Source organism: Hoplias malabaricus, chromosome 3 (assembly GCF_029633855.1).
Source record: "Hoplias malabaricus isolate fHopMal1 chromosome 3, fHopMal1.hap1, whole genome shotgun sequence".
NCBI lineage: Eukaryota > Metazoa > Chordata > Actinopteri > Characiformes > Erythrinidae > Hoplias > Hoplias malabaricus.
Genome location: NC_089802.1, coordinates 71,386,094 through 71,409,890, shown reverse-complemented (window position 1 = coordinate 71,409,890; position 23,797 = coordinate 71,386,094). Strand labels below are relative to the sequence as shown.

Here is a 23,797-nt window from a genome sequence, read left to right as displayed (position 1 = left end):
AACAGCAGTTCACAGTCAGGTTTCCATGTTGTAAAACACTGTGTCCCATCTGTGGAGCGCATTGTCCTTTCCTCAGGCCTGTGATTGTTTTAATGAGTCTTTACAGGTTGGAGTAAGCTATTTTTGCACAAGTTTCACTGCAGCTGGCAGTTACACTAACCAGGATATTGCCTGGACTTGTTGGGTAGTACTGATAATATATAAAATATTTTCCAGTATATATGATAGAAAGATAGCATCAAATTCTATTTACTTTTGCAGCATTGCAGTTAATAAATAATTGCTTTCTTTATCTGTATTTATATTACTCCTAAATTGTCCCTCTCACAATGCCACCAAATGAAGTGTAAAATAGTAAAAGGGTCATATGGTCATATGGTAATTGTGTGTTCTTGAAGCAGCTGCAGTGAGAAGATATTGTGCTGTATGAAGAGGAAGAGCTGTGCTGCTATTGTTGTGCTGAAACACATTTCCTGATTTGGCTCCGAATGTCAGACCTCAGTGTCAGCACAGTAACAGACGAGATTAAGGACAGTGATGGTATCAGCGTGCATTTGCAGGACACATACACAAACTTACAGGGCAAAAGACAGTAGACCCCTGCATCCTTACAGTCTTCAATTGCTTTAGATTATTTAGATTTCTCTCTCTCTCTCCTTTTTACTCTCTCTCTCTATTTATCTATCTATACATATATATATATATATATATATATATATATATATAAAACTAATAAAAAACTGCAAACACTGGTTTGTAAATTAATAAATAAACAGGAAACAGCACAGAGACACAATAGTAAATGTTTTACCTTATTGACTCTATTTTTTTTTCTTGTAAATATACACTCATTCCTTTACGAAAGCCCTGAAGGTCAAGGTGAATAAAAAAGTTTAATGTATGTTCCTGAGCTTGGTATGTTACATTGGTATGTTACACACAACAAAAACAGTTGAAAAAATATTTCAGGCATCACTTGTACAATTTTAGCATTCAAAAGCATTTTTTATATATATAATTATTTATTTATTTATTTATTTTTTGTATTTTACAACTGATTCTAGAACTATTTTTTCAACTGTTTCTGGTGTGTATAACAGGCATAAAAAAATGTGGAACTTAGTCTCAGGAACATACTTTGCACTCTTTGCTGGACCACCTACCTGGCCGGCCTAAAAGAGGCATTGTCACTTATTGACTGACTGACTCCTAATGTTGAAACACGCATTCACGAGTAGGAACGGTTAGTTCAGCCGTATTTTACAGAGAGAGCATAAGGTGGTGCTACTACACCGTCTGTTGTTAGTTCAGCCATACTACACATTAGGAACGGTTCCAGTTCATGAACGAAATTTGGAAACGTTCTGTGAGTTACCACCGACATAAACTGGTTCATGAACCAGAACAAATCGTTCCCAGCTGGAACCAAAGAACAGTAGGTTCTTCAGCGTGAACTGTGGCTGAAAAATCGGAAATAAGTTTGTGTGTGTTTTTGGGGCTGTGTTTGGCGTGACACCTTGCGCTTTGGCCAGAGTCTCAGTTCGACGTTGGTTAGTTCCCAAGCTCAGCAGGACGGCTCAGAACTCAGCAACATTTACACACGTATTATATCCCACAGAGAGAGGAGGACTGCTGAATTTGTCTTATTTCAAGTGAGCGTGTGTCTTTACCTAAAATATTGTAAAGGAAAGTGGTGGGGAGACATTTTGTTGTGTTAGTGTGTTAATAAAACTCCATAGAGCTGTGCACAGCCATGTTAAACTTCACATGCTTTAACCTGTTATACTGAATAAAGAAGTAATTATAATTCTTAAAATCAACAAAATGTTCTTGGTCTACTTAGTTCTTTGGTGGTAGATCATCTAGTATTTATTTTTAAATGAAATGAAGAAGAAAAACACTGATGCCAGTGTTATATATTACAAAACTTTGTGCTCCTTTTTTTATTTCTGCATTTATTACCTGCCCTCCATATTTTCTGTACAACACAATCACATAATAAAAACCACATGTAAACAAAGACGTTGATATGAAGCACCAAAGCTTCTACAGACCCTCCAATGATAAGGCTGTGTATTTGGGGCTTTCCTGTTTTTGAAATGCCACAAACACTTCTGTGACAATGGCTATATTGCTCATGGTGGTCCAGCAAAACTAGGCTTGCCTAGTTTCTCTTTGTTGTGTCAGGGCCCTAATCTAAACAGACAGCTCAACACGCTAGTAGGAGAACACTAACTGCCCATTCTGTTACATCAGCTATAACACACACCTGTGCTACCTAGAACGACTGCACTTACTTGGGTAGCTGACGGAAGTCTCCAGAGTAATCCTCATACTTGTAGTTTATCACATGCCAGTCAGAGTTGTAAGTCTTGATGCACTATGGACGAAAGAACAAACATATGCCATTCAGCATAAAGATAAACACACACACATATGTCCCCTGAGCCAGACGAGGATTGATACACAACTATAATCTCATTAGTATAACACCTGAAATGACTTTCCACAGGTCTCCTGAGTGCTTTTTGTCAGACTCTAGAAAATAAAAGTGATTTTTCCGTGTGTGTGGCACCCTGGCAGTAATCACAGTTAACACAGTTAGCATTTGGGACATAAAGGCATGCTAATGCCCCTAAGGCGCTATGCTAAAGTGGATAAATTCAGTTTGCTTTATTGGCAGACAAGCATTCATCGCTCAGCACTTCTTAAAGGGATAAGGTGGAGATTACAGTCTCCAAAAACCGATGCTTCTTCCTCTCTATAAATCCGATTAGAGGTTGGGGGAGAGAGAGAGTGAGAGTGAGAGAGAGAGAAATGTGCTGGCTGTAGAGCTCTCAGGATTCAAAACATAAACCACTGAAGAGTTGGTCAAATCTGGCTTAAGTCTTCATTGAAGCAGTAAATCTGTCAGTCTGCTCTCTAATGTTATGCATACATAATCTTCTATAACAAAGAATAATAGGTTTAACATTTCATACAATTTCAGCATTATGAATACATTACAACCAACCACAATTGCTGGCTTAAAATCATGGATGTTAAGCAAACATTTGTATGACTGATGTTATTTGCTTTTTTGTTTCTGCCCAGATTCAATTGCTCTAATCCAGTCTATGACATCAGCTGTATATAAATATGGCTATGTGTAATGTAATGTAATGTTTGCACAGCTCTACAAGTGAACACCATCATTTTTTAATGCGCTTACCAATAGATAAAAAGCATATTGTCGTAAAAAGAGAATGTCAATGTGCTGGGATTACAGAGACCTGTGGACACACCATAGGTTCCGGGCAGATGTGTGTGTGGACTCATGACAAAGGGAAAGATGTTTGGCTTCAGGCCAGAGGGTCTGCAGCTGCTTCAGCTGATGTCACCAAGCTCATCAGTGAGGGGAAATATCATTTTATGCTCCGGTCTGACAACAGCCAATGACCATTACTTGGATCCTCACTGACCAGGGCTGACATCCAAGCCCACACACACACTCAGAAACGTATACACACTTCAAAACTAACACACTCTCAGAAAGTCAGACACACTCAAAAATTCAAAAGAGACAACATCTGAGGCAAAGCACAGTTCAATGACTACATCTGTGACCGAGTTGGAATAATATTCAATATAATCTACATATCCATCCATCCCTCTGTACCTGCCTATGGATGTTTCCATGCTGTTTGAGCGAGTCTCTTCTGAATGAACAGAGTCACACACTGATAGTGTCTTACCTCCTGCACAAAGAGGCTGGTGGCCTTCTTCTCTGCTCCTTCGGGGACTGTTGAGTGCAGAGTTCTTCCCTGACGCTTCAGAGTCAACATCTGCAAGTGCACACACATTTCATGACGGCTAAAACCAGAAAGTTGTTTGTGGGTCCACGTTCACTTTCCCTCTTTTAAATACAGCACATAACATACATATTTAAATAAGAGTTTATGCTATGAAATCTTGTAAAAAAAAAAGCTGTAAATTGAAGTACATTTTCCCTAGTTTTGCTCACAATGTTTTATTTTGGCTTGTTGGACACTGCAGGGTGTATATCAGTTTGAATCCCTGTTAACGATTAACAGTTAAATTACAGGTAGATATATAAGAGGATGCATAATGGAGGAATGCTGATGAAATTGGTTGTTTTTGTCCATCTACTGTTCATTCTGGTGAACTTTTGGTCTAATGGGATGTTCAGCCTGTCGTTCCTGTCAACAGAAAGACATAAATGTGCCGTTCCAGGCCAAGTCTCCAAATCAAATTAATGAAGCCTTGCACACACACACACACACACACACACAGCCTAAGGCAGGTGAACACTAGTCCACCAAATGCATGTAACAATGAACATACCATTCAGCCCACTGCATCCCAATGTATTTTCAATGATCACCATCTCTACAGTCAAATCAATATATCAGTAAGTTATGTAACTGATTATATATGTATCTTGAACTAGCTGCAATGATAATGCTACTTTTCCACATTTCTCAAACTTAAAAGAGCAACCAATCAATTTTACCAGCATTCATTCATTCATAATCTTTATCCGCTTATCCAGTTCAGGGTCGCGGTGGGTCCAGAGCCTAACAGGAATCATTGGGCGCAAGGCGGGAATACACTCTGGAGGGGGCGCCAGTCCTTCACAGGGCAACACACACACACACACATTCACTCACACACTCGGACACTTTTGAGTCGCCAATCCACCTACCAACGTGTGTTTTTTGGACTGTGGGAGGAAACCGGAGCACCCGGAGGAAACCCACACAGGCCTGGAGGTTGTGGGTTCGATTCCTGCTCCGGGTGACTGTCTGTGAGGAGTGTGGTGTGTTCTCCCTGTGTCTGTGTGGGTTTCCTCCGGGTGCTCCGGTTTCCTCCCACAGTCCAAAAAACACTGTGTGACACTACCTGCTGCGCCACCGTGCCGCCCGACTATTTTTTCAATCACTTTTAATTCCTTCAAACTAATCTGTTTTGGATATTGTGCTTTTAAGAAAAATATATGGTAATGATCTCTGCTTTGATTGGTTGAACCTAATTTAAAAACCATTCTTGGCTGAAACACTCCTGCTAAACTGTTGCAAGCTGGATAAGCAAAACAAACCTCCTTATTGGAAAAACGACAGAAATATTTGGTTCCCATAATGTAAGACACACATATTAAACACTTATAAAGAGTTGTAAAGGGCACTGTTTGTAAAGATTGTATTGTAGAGTATGTGTAATTTATATTGTAAGGAGTATTGATGCCTGCTGCTTTAAAAAAGGTCAAAAAACAACAACATTAGCCTTAAATGTTGGCCTTCCTCACCATCCCCATACTGGAAATGACCACAGAACTGTACACAGACCCTTAGGAGATTCTCCACTTCTCCATTTCGAGGTGGAGTGAAATGTGTTAACAGGGAATGGGTGTGTGAGTACGAGTGTGTGAGTGATATGTTATAAATCTAAATGCATGGGAGAGGTGATGCTTTCTCCTGATTCTGTGCTCCATCTTTGGACAAATTTGATGGTTATCTCTATGATTCATAAAACAGACGCTGTCTCATATATCAGCTCTCATTCCACAGGAATGTGAAGGTGTCCAGAAGCAGTAATGTATTACAGTAATATGACCTCAGTTCTAACACCACAGCTCAGTGGAGCTTTAAGATTGACCCACTTTACCTGAAAAGATGGTGATGACCACAGCAGACAATCTCAGCATGAGCTTTCAATTTACTCTCTTGACACATGCACACACACACACACACACACACACATATTCACATACACTCACCGTAGAAACATCTCGTAGCTCTTTGTGAAAGCATTCTAAACCTAGTCAGCAATTCTAATATTTCTTATTCTGAGATTGCTCTAAAAATATAAATACATTATTTAATTTATTTCTATATATTTTTATGCATTTAAAATATGTTATGTTGTAAAACTGTATGGTGCTAAATAATGCAGATTATTAAGCATATTTCCAAAAATAATTCTGTGGCTCCTGATTGGTGCAGGAGTCTAAGTTATGCTCCTGTCACCAGCTGATGATGCCTCAGCTGTCAGACACTGTGATCTTTGGGAGCACATTCTTTCACCCATCGCTCTACTCACTGTGTTATCCAGCATAGGTGTCTGTCAGAAAGGGTTCTATCGAGGAAAATGTGCATGCCAAAGCATGTGCTTCAGTTTGTTCTGTTCTTGTGAATAATTTTGTATCCAAAATTAGGTGTGTGTTTTGCCTCATACCAAGTAAAGATGGTGATTTTGGTGTTAGCAATAACATCAACGTTAGGGAACATAGTGTATTAATACCATTTTTAGTTTTATTTAATAAAATGACAATGGAACAATCGCCATAAAATGATAATGGGTTAATGAAAATGACAAAAGGGCAGAAGAATGTTTGATTTACAATATACTTGTGCTTTAAAATGTATTTGTACCTAATACAACAACTCTAAAAAGCAGTCAAATTATCTGCTGTTTTACTGATGTTTGTGTTGTGCGAGATGCACATAAAGTACAAGGCAAAAACAGGGGTCATGGCTCGCAAGGTAACAAATATCAGATATTCATGACGAAAAAGAGACAACGGAGGAGAACGAGGAGCACCTGGGAACAATCAGTAACCATGCTCATTGACCACTCATCCTATGACAAGGGTGGTGCACAGAACAAAAATACAAAAGCATATGGACAGGGCGAAACAAGGCAAGGTAGGGGCTAGATCTACATCTTCCAGTGGAATTTCAATTAAAACAAATAAAATAATGTCTAGAAATAAACTTCAAAATCTTTTGATATTGCAATTATTCTAAAGTAAATCAAAATTTACTACATTTAAAATGATTTTATTGAGAATTCTTTTTGTTCAGTGGACGAACGGAAAGTGAGCAAGAGTGGAAAACTAGAGTCTGAGAAGGACAGTTGATAATTGCCTTGTCTGAAGGTTTCTTGATGTTTTAAGGGGGGATTTGGTCACTGTAATTTCAGACAACGTGGAGATCTCAGCTGGAGCATGAACCCTGTCTCTGTGAAAATGAGCCAAAGCTTACAGTGAGCAGTGAGAGGCCTTCCTGCACTTGAGCAGCTGTGGTAACAGGTTGCTCAATGCTCTGGGGCCGAAACATCTGGAGATGAAATATTACGTACAAAGAAAATACATCATACCAACAAGTGGATGGTGCTGTAGTCCGCTCACCTGAAAGTCGTCGATAGGGAACTGCAGCATTTCCCGCAGAACATCGCTGAGGATCTGGGTCTTCCTCTGAACCAGAACACTCTCATAGTCCAATGGCTCTATCAGCTTTGGCTTCATCTGAGAAAAGACACAATTTTGCAGCATTTCTATTGGTCCATTCATCATGCTGATTTTCAGTTTTTAAGGTACAGTAATCAGCACAAAACCCTACATTACATCCTTGTTTCTACATTCATTATTTATTCTATCAGCTCCATTGACCAAGTTATTGCACTCTGTTGTGCTAACACTAGAGAATGTGGTTGATCTGTTACTCTGCATACACTGCATTAATGTGTGAAGCGCTGGTGGATCAGACACAGCAGTGCTGCTGCAGGTTTTAAACAATGTCCCCATTCTAATGTTTTGGTTGTTCAGTGTAAATCTCTTGCAGCCTTATACAGTAAATGCCACCATTTTGTAAAGTATTACAAGCTTGTTTACAAAAACTGTCCTAATGGATTAATACAAATAGCAACATATTTGAAAAACTGAATGTTATAACAGGCAAAATTAATCAAAACCTAAGGCAAGAATAGGAAAAAGGGAAAATGATATATGCCTGTGTGTGTGTGTGTGTGTGTGTGATTCAACAAAACTCAAAGAGAGAGCGAAAGAGATGAGAGAGAGACATATACATGAATGAGTATTGTGTTTAATTGTACCAGGCACAGTGTGTTTGTAAGCTTCCTGGTGTGCTTAGTGATTGGCTACATTCAGCAACAGCAACCAATAGGAGCCCGTGGAACTTTTTCCATGAGAAGGGCCCTTTGTCATCAAATAGCTGCAAACACAAACTTGAACCACAGAACTGTGTCTGCTGCTGCCACTGGCTGAGAACCACTGTGTCTACATTCCACACAGGATGACACCTTTATCCTCTCTCTCTCACACACACACACACACACAAACCATGCACACACACAGATGTCACAATCATCCGAGTGTGCTGTGCTCACGTGGCCAAAAGTATGTTGTACCCAAAACAACACCCAACATTTCTTCTGAAAGATATTAACAAGTAGCTGCCCTCTTCTGCTGCAGTAATCGCTTCTTCTCTTCTGGAATGGCTGGAACACTGCGGTGAAAAACTGATGGCATTCAGCCACAAGAGCATCAGCGAGGTACTGAGTATTGTTCGAGATATCAGTTCAGAATCCTAAAAAATCACTTATGGCCCAGTTTTGGAGGGCTTTATACCCATCTAGCCCACACTTGGCATTGAGCATAGTTCATTTTGGCTCATGTGCAGCTGCAGCAGAGCATCCCAACTAGTAATATGTGATGCATTTCTATTTAAACTACATAAATTACATAAGCAATTTGTACGACTGGGTGCATTTTTTAAAATGGCAGAATTCAGCCATTAGAGTCCACAGACTTTTGGACAGGTAATGGAGCATGCATGTCATTACTGTTTTTGCATGTACCATCCTCTGATGGCATTTAAAATGGATAGATAACTAAATAAATACATAAATATATAAATAAATCCCAGTGATAAGAGAAAAAATAAAGGTCAGCAAGAACAGACAAATGCCAGACAAAACAGGCAGAGTGGTGGACACAACAAATCACGACACGACAAAAAACTAACAAATGTGACAGTATTTCAGTGTGTTCATGTTTAAGAGAGATATTTTTTTAAAACAATGGGGACCGTGTCTCTGAACCATTTTAGGGAACTACAATAAAAATAGAAGCCCACATAATTTTCTAGAAACAAAAACACAACAAATAACACTAAAACAATAAATTGCGCCTGCTCAGAATGGAGCACTTTGGACAAAATGTAAAACCAAACCCTCTGTATATATGTTGTAAACATGCCTAATCTCTGCCTACTATGGTGGTGCCACTGCTGGGACCTGGAGGTTGTGGGTTTGATTCCTGCTCCGGGTGACTGTCTGTGCGGAGTGTGGTGTGTTCTTCCTGTGTCTGCGTGGGTTTCCTCCGGGTGACTGTCTGTGAGGAGTGTTGTGTGTTCTCCCTGTGTTTGCGTGGGTTTCCTCCGGGTGACTGTCTGTGAGGAGTGTGGTGTGTTCTCTCTGTGTCTGTGTGGGATTCCTCCGGGTGACTGTCTGTGAGGAGTGTGGTGTGTTCTCTCTGTGTCTGTGTGGGATTCCTCCGGGTGACTGTCTGTGAGGAGTGTTGTGTGTTCTCCCTGTGTTTGCGTGGGTTTCCTCCGGGTGACTGTCTGTGCGGAGTGTGGTGTGTTCTTCCTGTGTCTGCGTGGGTTTCCTCCGGGTGACTGTCTGTGAGGAGTGTTGTGTGTTCTCCCTGTGTTTGCGTGGGTTTCCTCCGGGTGACTGTCTGTGAGGAGTGTGGTGTGTTCTCTCTGTGTCTGTGTGGGATTCCTCCGGGTGACTGTCTGTGAGGAGTGTGGTGTGTTCTCTCTGTGTCTGTGTGGGATTCCATCCGGGTGACTGTCTGTGAGGAGTTTGGTGTGTTCTCCCTGTGTCTGCGTGAAGGACTGGCACCCCCTCCAGGGTGTATTCCCGCCTTGCGCCCAATGATTCCAGGTAGGCTCTGGACCCACCGTGACCCTGAACTGGATAAGCACTTACAGATAATGGATGGATGGATTATTTTATTACATAATGTCCATTTATACTCTATGTTGAAACAGATTAAAGCTGTTTTTTTCTAACTAATTGAAAAGGGGATCTTGGCAGTGGGTCACAAGTATTGATTCTTCTCAAAGAGAACTGACTGATTTGTTTCTGAGCTCCCGTTTTCTTATAGACTATAATAATAATCTGCTCCAATCTAGCTCATACCACAGCCTTGGGGCTCTGTGTGTGTGTGAGATGTGTGTGTATGTGTGTATGTAGCACATGTCTTGGCCTAGTTCCATCCAAATAACACATTATAGTATTACAGATATCGCCGCCCAATGTTGAGGGGCTTTAGACCCCCTTAGCCTTTGCTTGACATTGAGCATGATGACCTTAAGATCGTGGGCAGCTACCCCAGAGCATCCCATTTCATTTCTTCCTTCATTTCTTTTATCGCTCTCCAGGCAATGTGAGAATACCTGCTGCTTAGTCCAATCCAACTGTCAACAAAACGCTTATCAGTCTCCTCTTAGTCCATCAGTCTGGACACAATCAGTCCATCACAGAGCCTGGCAAGCGCTCACACACGTCCCTCACTCACGGCTGTTAAACGTCTCTGTATTTTCAGTGGTTTGCCAAATCAAACACCCCTTCTAAAAACAGGACACAATAAGAGACTTCACAACAGCTCCACACAGTCCACACACACTATCCACATGTCAGCAGTGACATCATCACGCTCTACACCAGCATGCAGGATATTCTCACTGGCCCTTTAAATTCAAACCATAATCTGACCGAGGTATTAAAGTATCAGTAAACAGGCCAAACTGGAGCGCAGCCACCAAACTGCAGCAGAGAGCACACAGATCACACCCAGCCAATGCAAACACCTTCTAATGAAAGCAGTATGAGCCTAATTAAAGGATCGCTAAGTTTGGTTAATGTGCTGTTAGCTCTCACACACACACACACACACACACACACACACACACACACACACACACACACACACACACACACACCGTTGATGTTTACTTTTGGAAAGAGGTGCATAGCTTTTGGCTTAGGGCAGTAAAAATATTTGGAACACAAAAAAACAAAAAAAACACCACCTCAAAATCCTAATCTTTTTTATTATTATTTTCATGTCTAAAAATAATTATTAAAATGTAAGATTGTATTCTTTAACTAACTTCATTAGTGTCACAAATGTATGACTATTTCAATCGATTTCTTTCTTTTTTAAATGATCATTCCCTGGACTCCACAGTGCGGTGTAAACTGGATCAAAGGGAAGGGTGGTGGGACCAGGACTCATTCCACTTTGTGCAGCAGTGGTTTAGACAATCTGTAAAATCAAGGTGGCCTCTCGAGAGGCAGAACTGTCTAAGCATATGCCTCACCATCCTGAGATCCTAGGTTTTCTCTATGGGTGGGGTGGGTGTCTTCCCTTTCACCCCATCACTCAGCATGGTGCTGATCAGTACAGGTATTTGTTATCAGACATGACAGAGTTGGGCAAAGTCTGTAGAGCTCCAATAATGTTATGTTCATGTGTTCATGGCAATTTCAAAAAGGTGCTGTTGGTGAAATCACAATGATTGAGGAGGGGGTGGGGGGGGGCTATTTCTCAGCTTGAAACTAAACAGGTACAGGTCCGTGTTTCTCCCTGAGTAACATGCTGGTATGTGTAAGGAGGATCACCATAACATCTGTAATTAAAACTGCCTGCTGCTCAAGATAAAGGGAGGCTCGTTATGTGAGGAGGACGGCCAACTTCATTTAATTACACTGTAAATCCTGCAAACTCTGCTTTCTCACTTTCCCCACAAACACACACATCCTGCACTTCACTTAAACAGAGGTCCTTTGTAGTCAGACACGTCACAATTTCAGTAAAGCTCTAAGACAGACACACAAAACAGAGCTTCTGATAGGCTAATCATGAGTCTTATTCACTCCAGTTCTATACAGTAATACAAAAGGGTTGCTTTGTGATATTTTTTTTACTTTTTTAACCTTTTGACAGGTTTCTCCTCATTGAGTTTTCTAACTAGCAGAGAATGGTTCTTTGAGTGGTTCTATAATTCTAAAAGAACCGTTTTATTTTGGCTGTAGGACCATTAAACAGAACAATTTCTCAGGGACATTTATGGCCCACATTTCTCACATAGCATTTAACAATTTAATAAAACTGCATCCAATTCCAAATATGCTCACACACGCTCTCTGAAAAACATATTTTATAAGGTGCTAGAAAACAAGGATGGTGTCATCAATAAGAAGCACAATAGCGCCTCCTTCTGGAACAGGCCCTAAACGTGAGTGAGTATGTGAGACATAGCGCCCCATGTGGTGCAATTCCTAACCGTGAGTGAGTGGGAGGGTTACTGAGTGAGAGGGTATGTAAATTAGTGAACGGGTGAGTGAGTATGTAAGTGAGTAATCAAGAATATAGGTGACTGAGTGTATAAGTGAGAACGTAAGTATGTAGGGACAGGGCATGTATGTGCGCATATATGAGGGAATATTTATGTATGTATGTGAGTGAGTGAATATGTATGTATGTATGTGAGTGAGTGAATATTTATGTATGTGAGCATATATGAGTGAATATGTATGTATGTGAGTGAGTGAGTGAATATGTATATGAGTGAGTGAATATTTGAGTGAGTGAGTGAATATGTGAGTGAGTGAGTAAATAATATGTATGTGAGTGAGTGAATATGTATGTATGTGAATGAGTGAGTGAATATGTATGTACGTGAGTGAGTGAAAATGTATGTATGTGAGTGAGTGAATATGTATGTATGAGTGAGTGAGTGGATATGTATTTATGTGAGTGAGTGAATGAATATGTATATATGTGAGTGAGTGAATATTGTGTATGTATGTGAGTGAGTGAGTGAATATTTGAGTGAGTGAGTGAATATATTTGTATGTGAGTGCGTGAGTGAATATGTATGTATGTATGTACGTATGTGAGTGAGTGAATATGTATGTATGTATGTGAGTGAGTGAATATGTATGTATGTGAGTGAGTGAATGAATATGTATATATGTGAGTGAGTGAATATTGTGTATGTATGTGAGTGAGTGAGTGAATATTTGAGTGAGTGAGTGAATATATTTGTATGTGAGTGCGTGAGTGAATATGTATGTGTGAATGAGTGAGTGAATATGTATGTATGTGAGTGAGTGAATATGTATGTATGGGTGAGTGAGTGAGTGAGTGATTGAATATATATGTATGAGTGAGTAAGTGGATATGTATGTGTGAGTGAGTGAATATGTATGTATGAGTGAGTGAATATGTATGTGTTAGTGAGTGAGTGAATATATTTGTATGTGAGTGCGTGAGTGAATATGTATGTGTGAATGAGTGAGTGAATATGTATGTGTGATTGAGTGAATATGTATGTATGAATGAGTGAGTATGTATGTATGAGTGAGTGAGAGAGTGAATATGTATGAGTGAGTGAGTGATTGAATATATATGTGTGAGTGAGAGAGTGAATATGTATGTATGTGAGTGAGTGAATATGTATGTATGGGTGAGTGAGTGAGTGATTGAATTTATATATGTATGAGTGAGTAAGTGAGTGAGAGAGTGAGTGAGAGAGTGAATATGTATGTATGTGAGTGAGTGAGTGAGTATGGAGGTGAGGGAATAAATATATATGTGAGTGAGTGAGTCACAAATCAGTTCCATAAGATTCTTCACATTATAAAAGCAGCATACAGAACACTCCAGGCCTGAACTATAAAGCGGTGATGTATATGTTGGACTCATATTGTTAAATCCTGATGGACCTGTGTATAAGTCAACACTTAAATTTCTCTCTCTCTCATAATTGATTTACAAAATTAAAATTAATTTATTATTCCTATAGAGCATTAAACATTAATACAACCATACAAATTAAAACTAGTTTCAGTATTCAGCAGTTACTGAATAATATCAGTAGTCACTGAACAAAAGGCCTGTATTTTAACGCTTTTGCCATCTGTATTACAGTTCCTCAGAAAGGTCACTCACCCCTGTTGGTGCTCCTGGTTCTCCTTCTACTTCCATCTCCCCCAGGCTCCTGCCCTGCTGGGGGGGCTCAAACACTGCCTCTTTACGGGGGGCTCGACCCCCCCTAGCCTGCATGGTTCAATCTGCGTGTGACGGCTGTGTGCGCGCGTGTGCGTATGTGAGAGAGTAAAAATAAGCTAGAAAGTGCCGGTCATTCAGCACATAGCTACAACTACAGCATAAACCCAGACTCTCGGTAGTGCTGCCTTCTGCAAGCAAACTAATACCTATCTCTCTAACCCTCTCATTCTTTCCCCCACTTCTGCTAAACTCACTTGTCCACTCTCTCAGAAGTTTAACATGTGAAGTTCTCAGTCTGTTGCTTGGACTCAAGTCACAGCCCTTCCCTCTCCCTCTCTCACTCTCCTTTGCTGCGATTCTCCCCCCTATTCCCCCCTCTCTCTTGCAGTGTGAAGTGACCACTCCTTCACACAGCTGTTCTTGTGTGAGGGAGTGTGTGTGTGTATATGAGTCAGGGGGATGTGAAGGAGTGTATATGTGTGTCTGCGTGTGTGTGCTATTGTTGTTTAACCACTGCATATGGCTCCATGGTGCACAGATCAGGACTACGATACCCACGAGTCACTGCAGTTCAGCCACAGTTACAGAGCAAGACGACCTTCACTTTAAATACATTCTAGCAAACAAAATACAAAAGGTAACCGTGAGGGTGCAGGGCTTTGGGGAGATGGAGTTCACCTGGCCGAAAGACCAAAAGAAAGGGGAAAACAATGGGAAATCCCCCTCTTCTTCAACGGTTCAGTTCAGCGCATACTCACTTCTGCCAAAAGAATGACACAAGAGATATAAACTAATCATATCACATCACACAGAATGAGGAGTAAGGCCGAGAGATATGATATGCTGTCGCTATCACAATAAATTACCTCACAATATGCTTTTCTAAGCATTTCAAAGGTTCACAATTCTCAAACATTTCATCTTTTCTGAACATTATCTTGGACTCACAATACTTATACATATGCTAACAATTATTACTGACAATCAGCATCAACACAAGTTGCCATCCAATGATTCCATCACTTAAAATTTGACATGTCCTAGCTTCTTTTCCACATTAACACAGTTCCGGGGTCATAAAGAAACCTCTGTGACTTTCTTTGGTCAAAATACCACAAGGAGCACACAACACAGCATTTTTCTCCCCTGTCTAAACTGCCCTGTTATGAATGACCAGTTTCAGCTCCTGTTCCTTTAATTGTGAATGAGCCACAGCTCAGTTAGGAGCGAGAGACCAGGAGTGAATAGGTTTTTAGACATTTTAGATTCTCTCTTTCTTCTTTGTTCTCGTTTTCACCACAACTGTTTCTCTGCACTCGCTCCAGTTAAACTCATATTTGTGTGCTCATATGAACACGGGTCTAGCGTTGACTTAAGCAGACCACAAAAAAAAACATTTTTTTCCCCATAGTTTGTCGGGTGGTTATCAGCCTACTAATCTAGTGATAATGCAGTGTTCTGTCACCCTTTAAGCACCATTGTGCACTGCTTTGCTAATTGCTACTACTGCAATTATAAGGTGACCAGATCTGAGATGGTGAAAAAGATGACACGTCTCCAGGGGGGGTGGACGACTACTGACGTGCAGACTGACCAGTTAAATGTTTACAGAGAAGGTTATCGACCAATAACGGTAGCTCTACAGTCAGACCGTCCAATCAGAAGATATTAGGCTACTTCACCACGCCCTCTTCTTACTCAAGCGAACCAATCGGAGTAGGGGAGGGTGGGACTAGTTTGTGAACGAAACTTCTCGAAGTTCTATGTAAGCTCTAGAAAAACAAAATCCCGGACGTTTGTGAAATTCCACCCAGACATTTTTTTTAAGTCTAAAAAAGAGAAAAAAAGAGGACGTCTGGTCACCCTATGCAATTAACAACTGCATTAAACTGAATTCCACAAAATGTTGAAGTAGGTGTCATGTCGGTAAAGTTCATAAATCATACCATTTCGATCAAGTTTCAGAAGAACAAATAAGCTAATACAAAAGGTGTAACGATGAGGAAAGTTATGGTTATTAAATCCATATGACACGTGTCAAATGAATGGCACTAAATGTGGCTTTGGTTTGGACATTGTTTTAGTTTCTTTACTTAAAGCTTACTTTTCATCAATAAAACATCACAACGTCCATAATATACAGTAGGAATACTACATATATATAAGTGTAAAAATACATACATACATAAGATACAGGAATGCTGGATTGATGCAGATTTCTGATCAGTTTTATGTTTTCATGGCAACACACTATTATAACATATAGACACTGGGACTGAATCTAATTGAATTTGAATTACATTCATTCATTATCTGTAAGCGCTTATCCAGTTCAGGGTCACGGTGGGTCCAGAGCCTACATGGAATTATTGGGAGGAAGGCGGGAATACACCCTGGAGGGGGCGCCAGTCCTTCACAGGGCAACACACACACTCACACTTTCACTCACACACACACACTCACACTTTCACTCACACACTCACATGAACACTTTTGAGTCGCCAATCCACCTACCAACGTGTGTTTTTGGACTGTGGGAGAAAAACGGAGCACCCGGAGGAAACCCACGCGGACACAGGGAGAACACACCACACTCCTCACAGACAGTCACCCGGAGCGGGAATCAAACCCACAACCTCCAGGTCCCTGGAGCTGTGTGACTGCGACACTACCTGCTGCACCACCGTGCCACCAGTTTGAATTACAAATATAATTATAATTGTGTTAATTATATGTAGAGGTTACAAATGCAGAAAATGTTACAGAGATATGTGAGCACAGATGTCTTTCTGTACTCTAGACTTTAACAAAACCAATATAATTCTAATATAAACATGCCTTGATAACTGACTGTGTAAAGGTCTAGAAATGTCATGATATTATATTTTAATGTCTCAAAGAGATGATTTTTTCAGCCTTCTATCTCACAATTAGTTCTACTCTAACAACTATATTTTTTCAGACAGATTATCCAGCAGGGTAACAAACATACTTCCACAGACTCACATTTACACACACACAGCTTATCTGCTGCTGCTCAGTGCTGTGGCATATTCCTAAAAGGTCAGTCGACAGTCAGACGCTTCGTCCATTAACCCCCCCCCTCCTTCAGACAGAGGAAGAGGAAGCAGGAGAGGGGGTATTTTAGAGTCTGGAACCTCCATTTCTGAACGACAAAATATGAAGAGACAAAGACACAAGCCCAAACAAATTCTAAAGGCATGTGGCACACGGTAGTTTGGAAAGATCTGTACTGGTCAACTGGTCAAATTGGTGGATTTTCAAGTGGAAGTAGATTTTCTACTAGAAAAAAATGTTGCCATTTTCTGCAACCTGATTTATTCCGTCAGGTTCTGTAAACACTTCATCCTGATCAGGGTCTTGGTGGGTTTGGAGCCTACCTGGAATCACTGGCTTGAAGGCAGGAACACACACAGGACAGGAGGTCAGTCCATCACAGGGCACCACACATTCACATTCACTCATACGTAAGGACAATCTTGAATACCCAGTCCACCTACCAATGCATGTTGTTTTGGATTGTGGGAGGAAACTGTGGGAGCCAAAGGAAACCCACAGTGACACAGGAAGAATGCACCAAACTCGTCAAAACAATGATCTGAGGCAAGGATTAAATCCAGGATGCGAGACCATGGAGGTGTGTACCACTGACACTACGTTGTGCCATCATACCCTGTATATCTGCTCATTTTACAGCACAATATATTTGTAAAAATGTAATATATTTCTTATGACTTTTCTGCTGCAGCATAAAAGTAGATTAGACCACAATCCCAGCCTTATTCCATTTCAGTAGTGGAGTTGACTGACCGAGAGTTTTGACTTTTACAAGCCTGTTCTGTCTTCCCTGCAGTAGCAGAGTTCACTGACTGCAAACCAGAACTTTTTCACCAAGTAGTGGAGGCTGCAAGTCTGATCCACTTTACCTACAGGGCCTTGAACCAGGGCATTCTCACTTGTTCTATTAGCAGGGGGACGTTGTGCTGTTATAATGGAATTCGGGTTTGGTTGGGTAAGTCTGTTCAGTCTACTCTTGGACCTGGTCATGTGTCTGGACTTTCTCACTGTAGTAGTGGAGTTGACTGACCGTAAACCAGAGACGTCTATATCACTGACAGGTTCTTTTTTTCCAGTTTAGAAGCTCTGTGTATGTGTGTGTGTGCTAGGAATATATCACACTATGCAGATCAAAACCTGTGTACACACACCCATTGTGGGTATTTGTCTTCCTTGTGGGGACCAGCAGTTGGTTAGAAGTAGGATTACGTTCATACTTCTGGAAAAGTTAATGGTAAGTCTCCATAAAATGAATGGGAGTCTATGTAATGTCCCCAAAATTCAAAAATAGAATGTGTATTTAATGTAGATTTACAAATCATCATATTATTATTATTCTACATCTGACCAAGCCCTTGCATATCACTGAAAGCAATCAACAACTGCAATACACCACTATAAATGACCAAGTGTTTGGATGTGTGAATGTGCCTGAAAACAACGGCTGTTCAAATGAACCATATGAACAACAATCGATGAAGCCAGTATGAACCAGATGTCCATCCTCATAAACACACATATGCACACACACACACACACACACACACACACACAGTGTAGGCCACTCCACCCTAGGCTTGTATAGTGTTAGCTGTGATGAGTTGCGTAATTGCACGGGCTGATGTCATGATTGGGGAGGTTCCTGACAGGCCTCTTTGGCACAGAGCCAGGGTGGGGTCCACAGGCGAAAACATCCACAACCCCCTCCTCATCCCACACGCCCAGCCCACGTCAGGAACTTCATGGATGGGTCTGAACCAAAGCCAGCTCCCTTTGGAGCCTGCAGAGCACAGCTAGCAGCCTGAGAGCACGTCTTTCAGAACAATGTGACGTATTCGGAGACAGACGTCTACAGGGAGGAGCCCTTTAAATATATGATAGTGAAGATTATTCCCCCTCTTCCACTTTGATGAACAGCAGGAATAGTAATGGAATCTTAAATCAACTAGTATGACGAAGCAGCTTTGTGTTTTCATTAGGGCCTGACTGCTTTTCTGTAACTCATATAACATTTCTTCTGTAATGAAGGGTGTTAAAAAATGTTCAACAATTCTGCAGCACTAACACAGTCTACTCTTGTAGGATGGCTTTAGATTAGATGTTAGAGCATTGTTGTGAGGATCCGATGGCATTCAGCCTCTAGAATGTAAGTGAGATCCAATACTAATGTTGGATGATTAAATCCAGTTCACAAAAGTGACTTACCCAACTTACCCCAAATGTACTGGATCATGCCCTATCACTGTCCAGAGTTTTTTGATATTTGACAAACATTAATGAGGAACTGATTTATATGTGGGGCGGCACGGTGGTGCAGCAGGTAGTGTCGCAGTCACACAGCTTCAGAGACCTGGAGGTTGTGGGTTTGATTCCTGCTCCGGGTGACTGTCTGTGAGGAGTGTGGTGTGTTCTCCCTGTGTCTGTGTGGGTTTCCTCCGGGTGACTGTCTGTGAGGAGTGTGGTGTGTTCTCCCTGTGTCTGCGTGGGTTTCCTCCGGGTGACTGTCTGTGAGGAGTGTGGTGTGTTCTCCCTGTGTCTGCGTGGGTTTCCTCCGGGTGACTGTCTGTGAGGAGTGTGGTGTGTTCTCCCTGTGTCTGCGTGGGTTTCCTGCAGGTGACTGTCTGTGAGGACTTAGTGTGTTCTCCCTGTGTCTGCGTGGGTTTCCTCTGGGTGACTGTCTGAGAGGAGTTGGTGTGTTCTCCCTGTGTCTGCGTGGGTTTCCTCTGGGTGACTGTCTGAGAGGAGTTGGTGTGTTCTCCCTGTGTCCGCGTGGGTTTCCTGAGTGAATGTGTGAGTGTGTGTGTTGCCCTGTGAAGGACTGGCGCCCCCTGCAGGGTGTATTCCCGCCTTGCGCCCAATGATTCCAGGTAGGCTCTGGACACACCGTGACCCTGAACTGGATAAGCGCTTACAGATAATGGATGGATGGATGATTTATACGTTGATTTCTTGTGTTTGATTGGCTATTTTTGATATTTTTTTCTGAAGAGCTATTTTACTGGATAACCTTAGTAGAGGCATTTACACTTACTGACAGACTGACTGAGTGACTCACCAAAAATGGAACTAAGTTGAACCCGATCTTCGGTTTGCAGCTCAGACAAACTCTAATAAAGTACATACTTTATATGGGTCCTAATAAAGTTTGAATATGGCTCATGACTCATTACTAAATTAGCTAAATTAATCAGATGGCCCCATAATTGAAAAATGGTTTTAAAAAGAGGATGAAGCTGAGACATGCTTTATTTTACATATTTATTTATTTATATATTTATTTCCTATCAGAATAAAGTGATCCCTCCTCAAAGGGAATGTCTACAATTGCAGGGAAACGCATTTCTAAGTGTCGTGTTTTTTAAGGTGTAATGATATGTTTGAGGAAATATAACAACTGTTGTTTGTACGTGGCTGAAGTTTATATGTCTGTAAGTTTTTATTCACTGTTTGAATTACCACAGAACCTCATTTGTAACTCGAATAGTTCAGTAATGCACAGTAAAGCCATCTACTGAGTTTGGAGATATTTCTACCTTAAGTGATGCGAACAGAAATTTAAAAAAAAAAAATTACCACCTACGAAGCAGGAATAGAGCAGTATCCTCATTTTGGTTCATGCTTTTCAATGTTTGGAGTTCTCTACATTGTCTAAAGGAACTCAAGATGCCTCTGCCATGAGCACAAAGAAGAGAGAAAACTACCATTACAGACACTGGGGCTTTGTAAACACATTAGACCACATTGAGCACAAAAACAGACTAAAGAGCTAGCAAATGGTGAGGAAAAATATTCTAAATTTTATAAACAGGTTGTTTTACAATTGTGAACTTCAGCTTTAAATAACCAAATTAGAACTAAAGCTAAAACTCAGGTTAGCCAACGTTGTGTTATAATTTTGCGTGACATATTATTGTAAAGTTCATTCGTACGAAGATATACAGTGGTATGAACAGGTTAGTGAAACAACTGGTTTTAATTAAAGGCTAAGCCCCAGCGATATGAAAGTGTCAGACAAAAAAATACAGTGGAATGTGAGTTCCTAACTTGTGTTTATTGATAGTCAGAAAACATGTTATTTCTTACTAATTGAAGGAATAAGGTTTAAAAGACCGTTGGTCCCCCCCCGCCCCCCAACGGTGTTCGGAAACTAATAGGCGTCTTGCCTGTGACGTAGATGGTGGACAACAACTCTAGAAGCTGCACTTAATTTAATGCAAAATGACAAAAAGGTGTGTTGTTTTTGGCTGCAATCCTTCATTGTACAGTGGGACATCTGTGCACAAAGGCCCAAAGATCCCAAAATATCCAGAAAATGGACTAAATTTGTAAACAAAATGAACCATGAAGAAACTGGTACCATAAATTATGCCCAAAATCCTGCTGAATTCTAAAACATATCAACAATCTAAAACAATCTAAAACAAAAAAAGATATTGATATGAGCACGTGTGCAAAATCACTACCCAAAATGGTTCTGGAGGCAGTGCTGCAGAAGGCAGAAGGAAAGTAACTGGTTACCAGCCAAAAGATGCGAATGAATGAGATTGGTTAAGATGGATTAGGCGTTGCTTTTCGAATACTGTGCCATAAGCTCCACCCCGACCCTTGTGTTTGCCCGCTCTGTTTACCAGAAACGTCTCTGGAAGATTAAATGTTCAATATACCTTTATTTTTCTTACTGTACACTTAGTTCTATTTCATTATATGTTTAAGTGCTGTGAAAATAATCTCTGACTTTAGCATTAAACCTTAAGCTTAGCATTACCTTGGTCCTAACACTCACTACCACTTGTATGAATCAGTAGTTAACCAGCTAGTTAGTTACACAATCTGAGCATTCTGCAGCTCTGTTTTAATTTTTAAGTTATTGTTATTATTATCATTATATTAAACTTGGGAGAACAGGAAGATGTGAGACAGATGCCTTAGTCACATTGATTAGCTGATGGAGTTTCCTATGGAAAAGCAAATGGCCTGTGCTCTGCGCTTCACTCAGGAATTGATCTCTTTTTCAGAACTGAGTTCACTGAGGTAATGCACTGTGCACGAAGCTGCTGTTAACCTGCTTTTGCCATTATATGGTCTTTCACCCTTCCTCCCGTCTCTCTCTCTCTCTCTCTCTCTCTCTCTTCTCAGATAGCAGAACAAATATCATATAAACATGTAAATGCACAATGCCCATCCTCTGTCACGCTGGTGATATTATTGGTGAAGTTAGTAATATATTCTCGCTGTCCACAGAAACACATGTATCTCCATTTATCTCCATGTATCTCCATGTATCACATGATGTATGGACCAACAGAAATGCTCAAAATGACTTGGAATAAAATCTTTTTACATTGACCTCTACTGAAATATAAGAAGGCCTTTCCCTTCTCCCATAAACTTACTGTTTTGGAGATGCATGTTTTTCTTTGGACACAGTGATATATATCAAGCAACAGATACAACTTCTACTCTTCTGGGAAAGTTTCGAAAATTTCTGTGAGAATCTGATAGATTTTAAACCGAGGGACAGATACAGATCTTTTTTTTTTTTTTGCCATATTGCCCAGTCATAACAACACTATATTTTTAGTGATAAAAACACTACTGGCAAAGCCCCACATCATGATGCCTGACTAGTGGTGCATAATTTAGAACCTGCTGCTGAACTTGCAATAAGAGCTCAAACACACACACACTTGCAGACAGTTACTACTGACCTGCTGTTTGTACATTAAAATCCACCCACACAACCCAGAAGAACTGGCCACATTGCCATGAGAAATGTGGCCTCTCAGCAGGCTGCTACTTTAAGACTCAGGATGCTGAGTAATACACTAAGAGGACCAACATCAGCAGCATTTATAGTGTCTCATCCACTTTGTATTGTAGGGGTTTTATACTATATAAACATCTGTGCTATATCTGGCCATATAAAAATAGATTAAAAACTAGAGATCAACATACATTCTCCTCAGTTTCAAAATCACTGCTCCTCTGAATTTTTCTTATTCTAAAATTATTCTAAAATGAATTTTGGTGCTGTTGCCAATTTCCTTAATTTTCTGTCAAACTATTTATATGGCAACACTTGCAACACTTTTTGAAATTATGAAAGATTGAGCCTCTCCAAGTGACAAACCCTATGACAGCATGTTTGTCAAGTGAAGGCTGGGGAAGAAGTTGGTCAATCTAGTAGCAGGATTTCTACAATACTGAAGCATTATAGCAGCAGGTAGTGTCACTGTCACACAGCTCCATGGATCTGGAGTTGTGGGTTAAAGCTTTGCTCCTGTGAGGAGTGTGGTGTGTTCTTCCTGTGTCTGCGTGGGTTTCCTCTGGGTGACTGTCTGTGAGGAGTGTGGTGTGTTCTCCCTGTGTCTGTGTGGGTTTCCTCCGGGTGACTGTCTGTGAGGAGTGTGGTGTGTTCTCCCTGTGTCTGTGTGGGTTTCCTCCGGGTGACTGTCTGTGAGGAGTGTGGTGTGTTCTCCCTGTGTCTGTGTGGGTTTCCTCCGGGTGACTGTCTGTGAGGAGTGTGGTGTGTTCTCCCTGTGTCTGTGTGGGTTTCCTCCGGGTGACTGTCTGTGAGGAGTGTGGTGTGTTCTCCCTGTGTCTGCATGGATTTCCTCCGGGTGACTGTCTGTGAGGAGTTGGTGTGTTCTCCCTGTGTCTGTGTGGGTTTCCTCCAGGTGCTCCAGTTTCCTAAGACAATCCAAAAACACACGCTGGTAGGTGGATTGGCGACTCAAAAGTGTCCGTAGGTGTGAGTGTGTGAGTGAATGTGTGAGTGTGTGTCGCCCTGCGAAGGACTGAAGCCCCCTCCAGGGTATGTTCCTGCCTTGC

The 23,797-nt window shown here is 41.0% G+C and overlaps 1 protein-coding gene across 3 annotated transcripts in view; it reads right to left on the bottom strand.

Moving 5' to 3' along the window:
• dock9b (dedicator of cytokinesis 9b) overlaps positions 1-23,797 on the bottom strand; it is a 91,405-nt gene that overhangs the window by 42,365 nt on the left and 25,243 nt on the right. For 2 of the 3 annotated variants that reach the window (XM_066663560.1, XM_066663562.1), the window contains exons 2-4: positions 7,190-7,306; positions 3,735-3,824; positions 2,298-2,380 (exon numbers count right to left, since the gene is read on the bottom strand). In XM_066663560.1, coding sequence (XP_066519657.1) covers positions 2,298-2,380; positions 3,735-3,824; positions 7,190-7,306 — 290 coding nt within the window. Of the gene's footprint in view, positions 1-2,297; positions 2,381-3,734; positions 3,825-7,189; positions 7,307-13,828; positions 13,972-23,797 lie in introns of those variants that run through there. The other variant, XM_066663561.1, reaches the window with a different exon arrangement.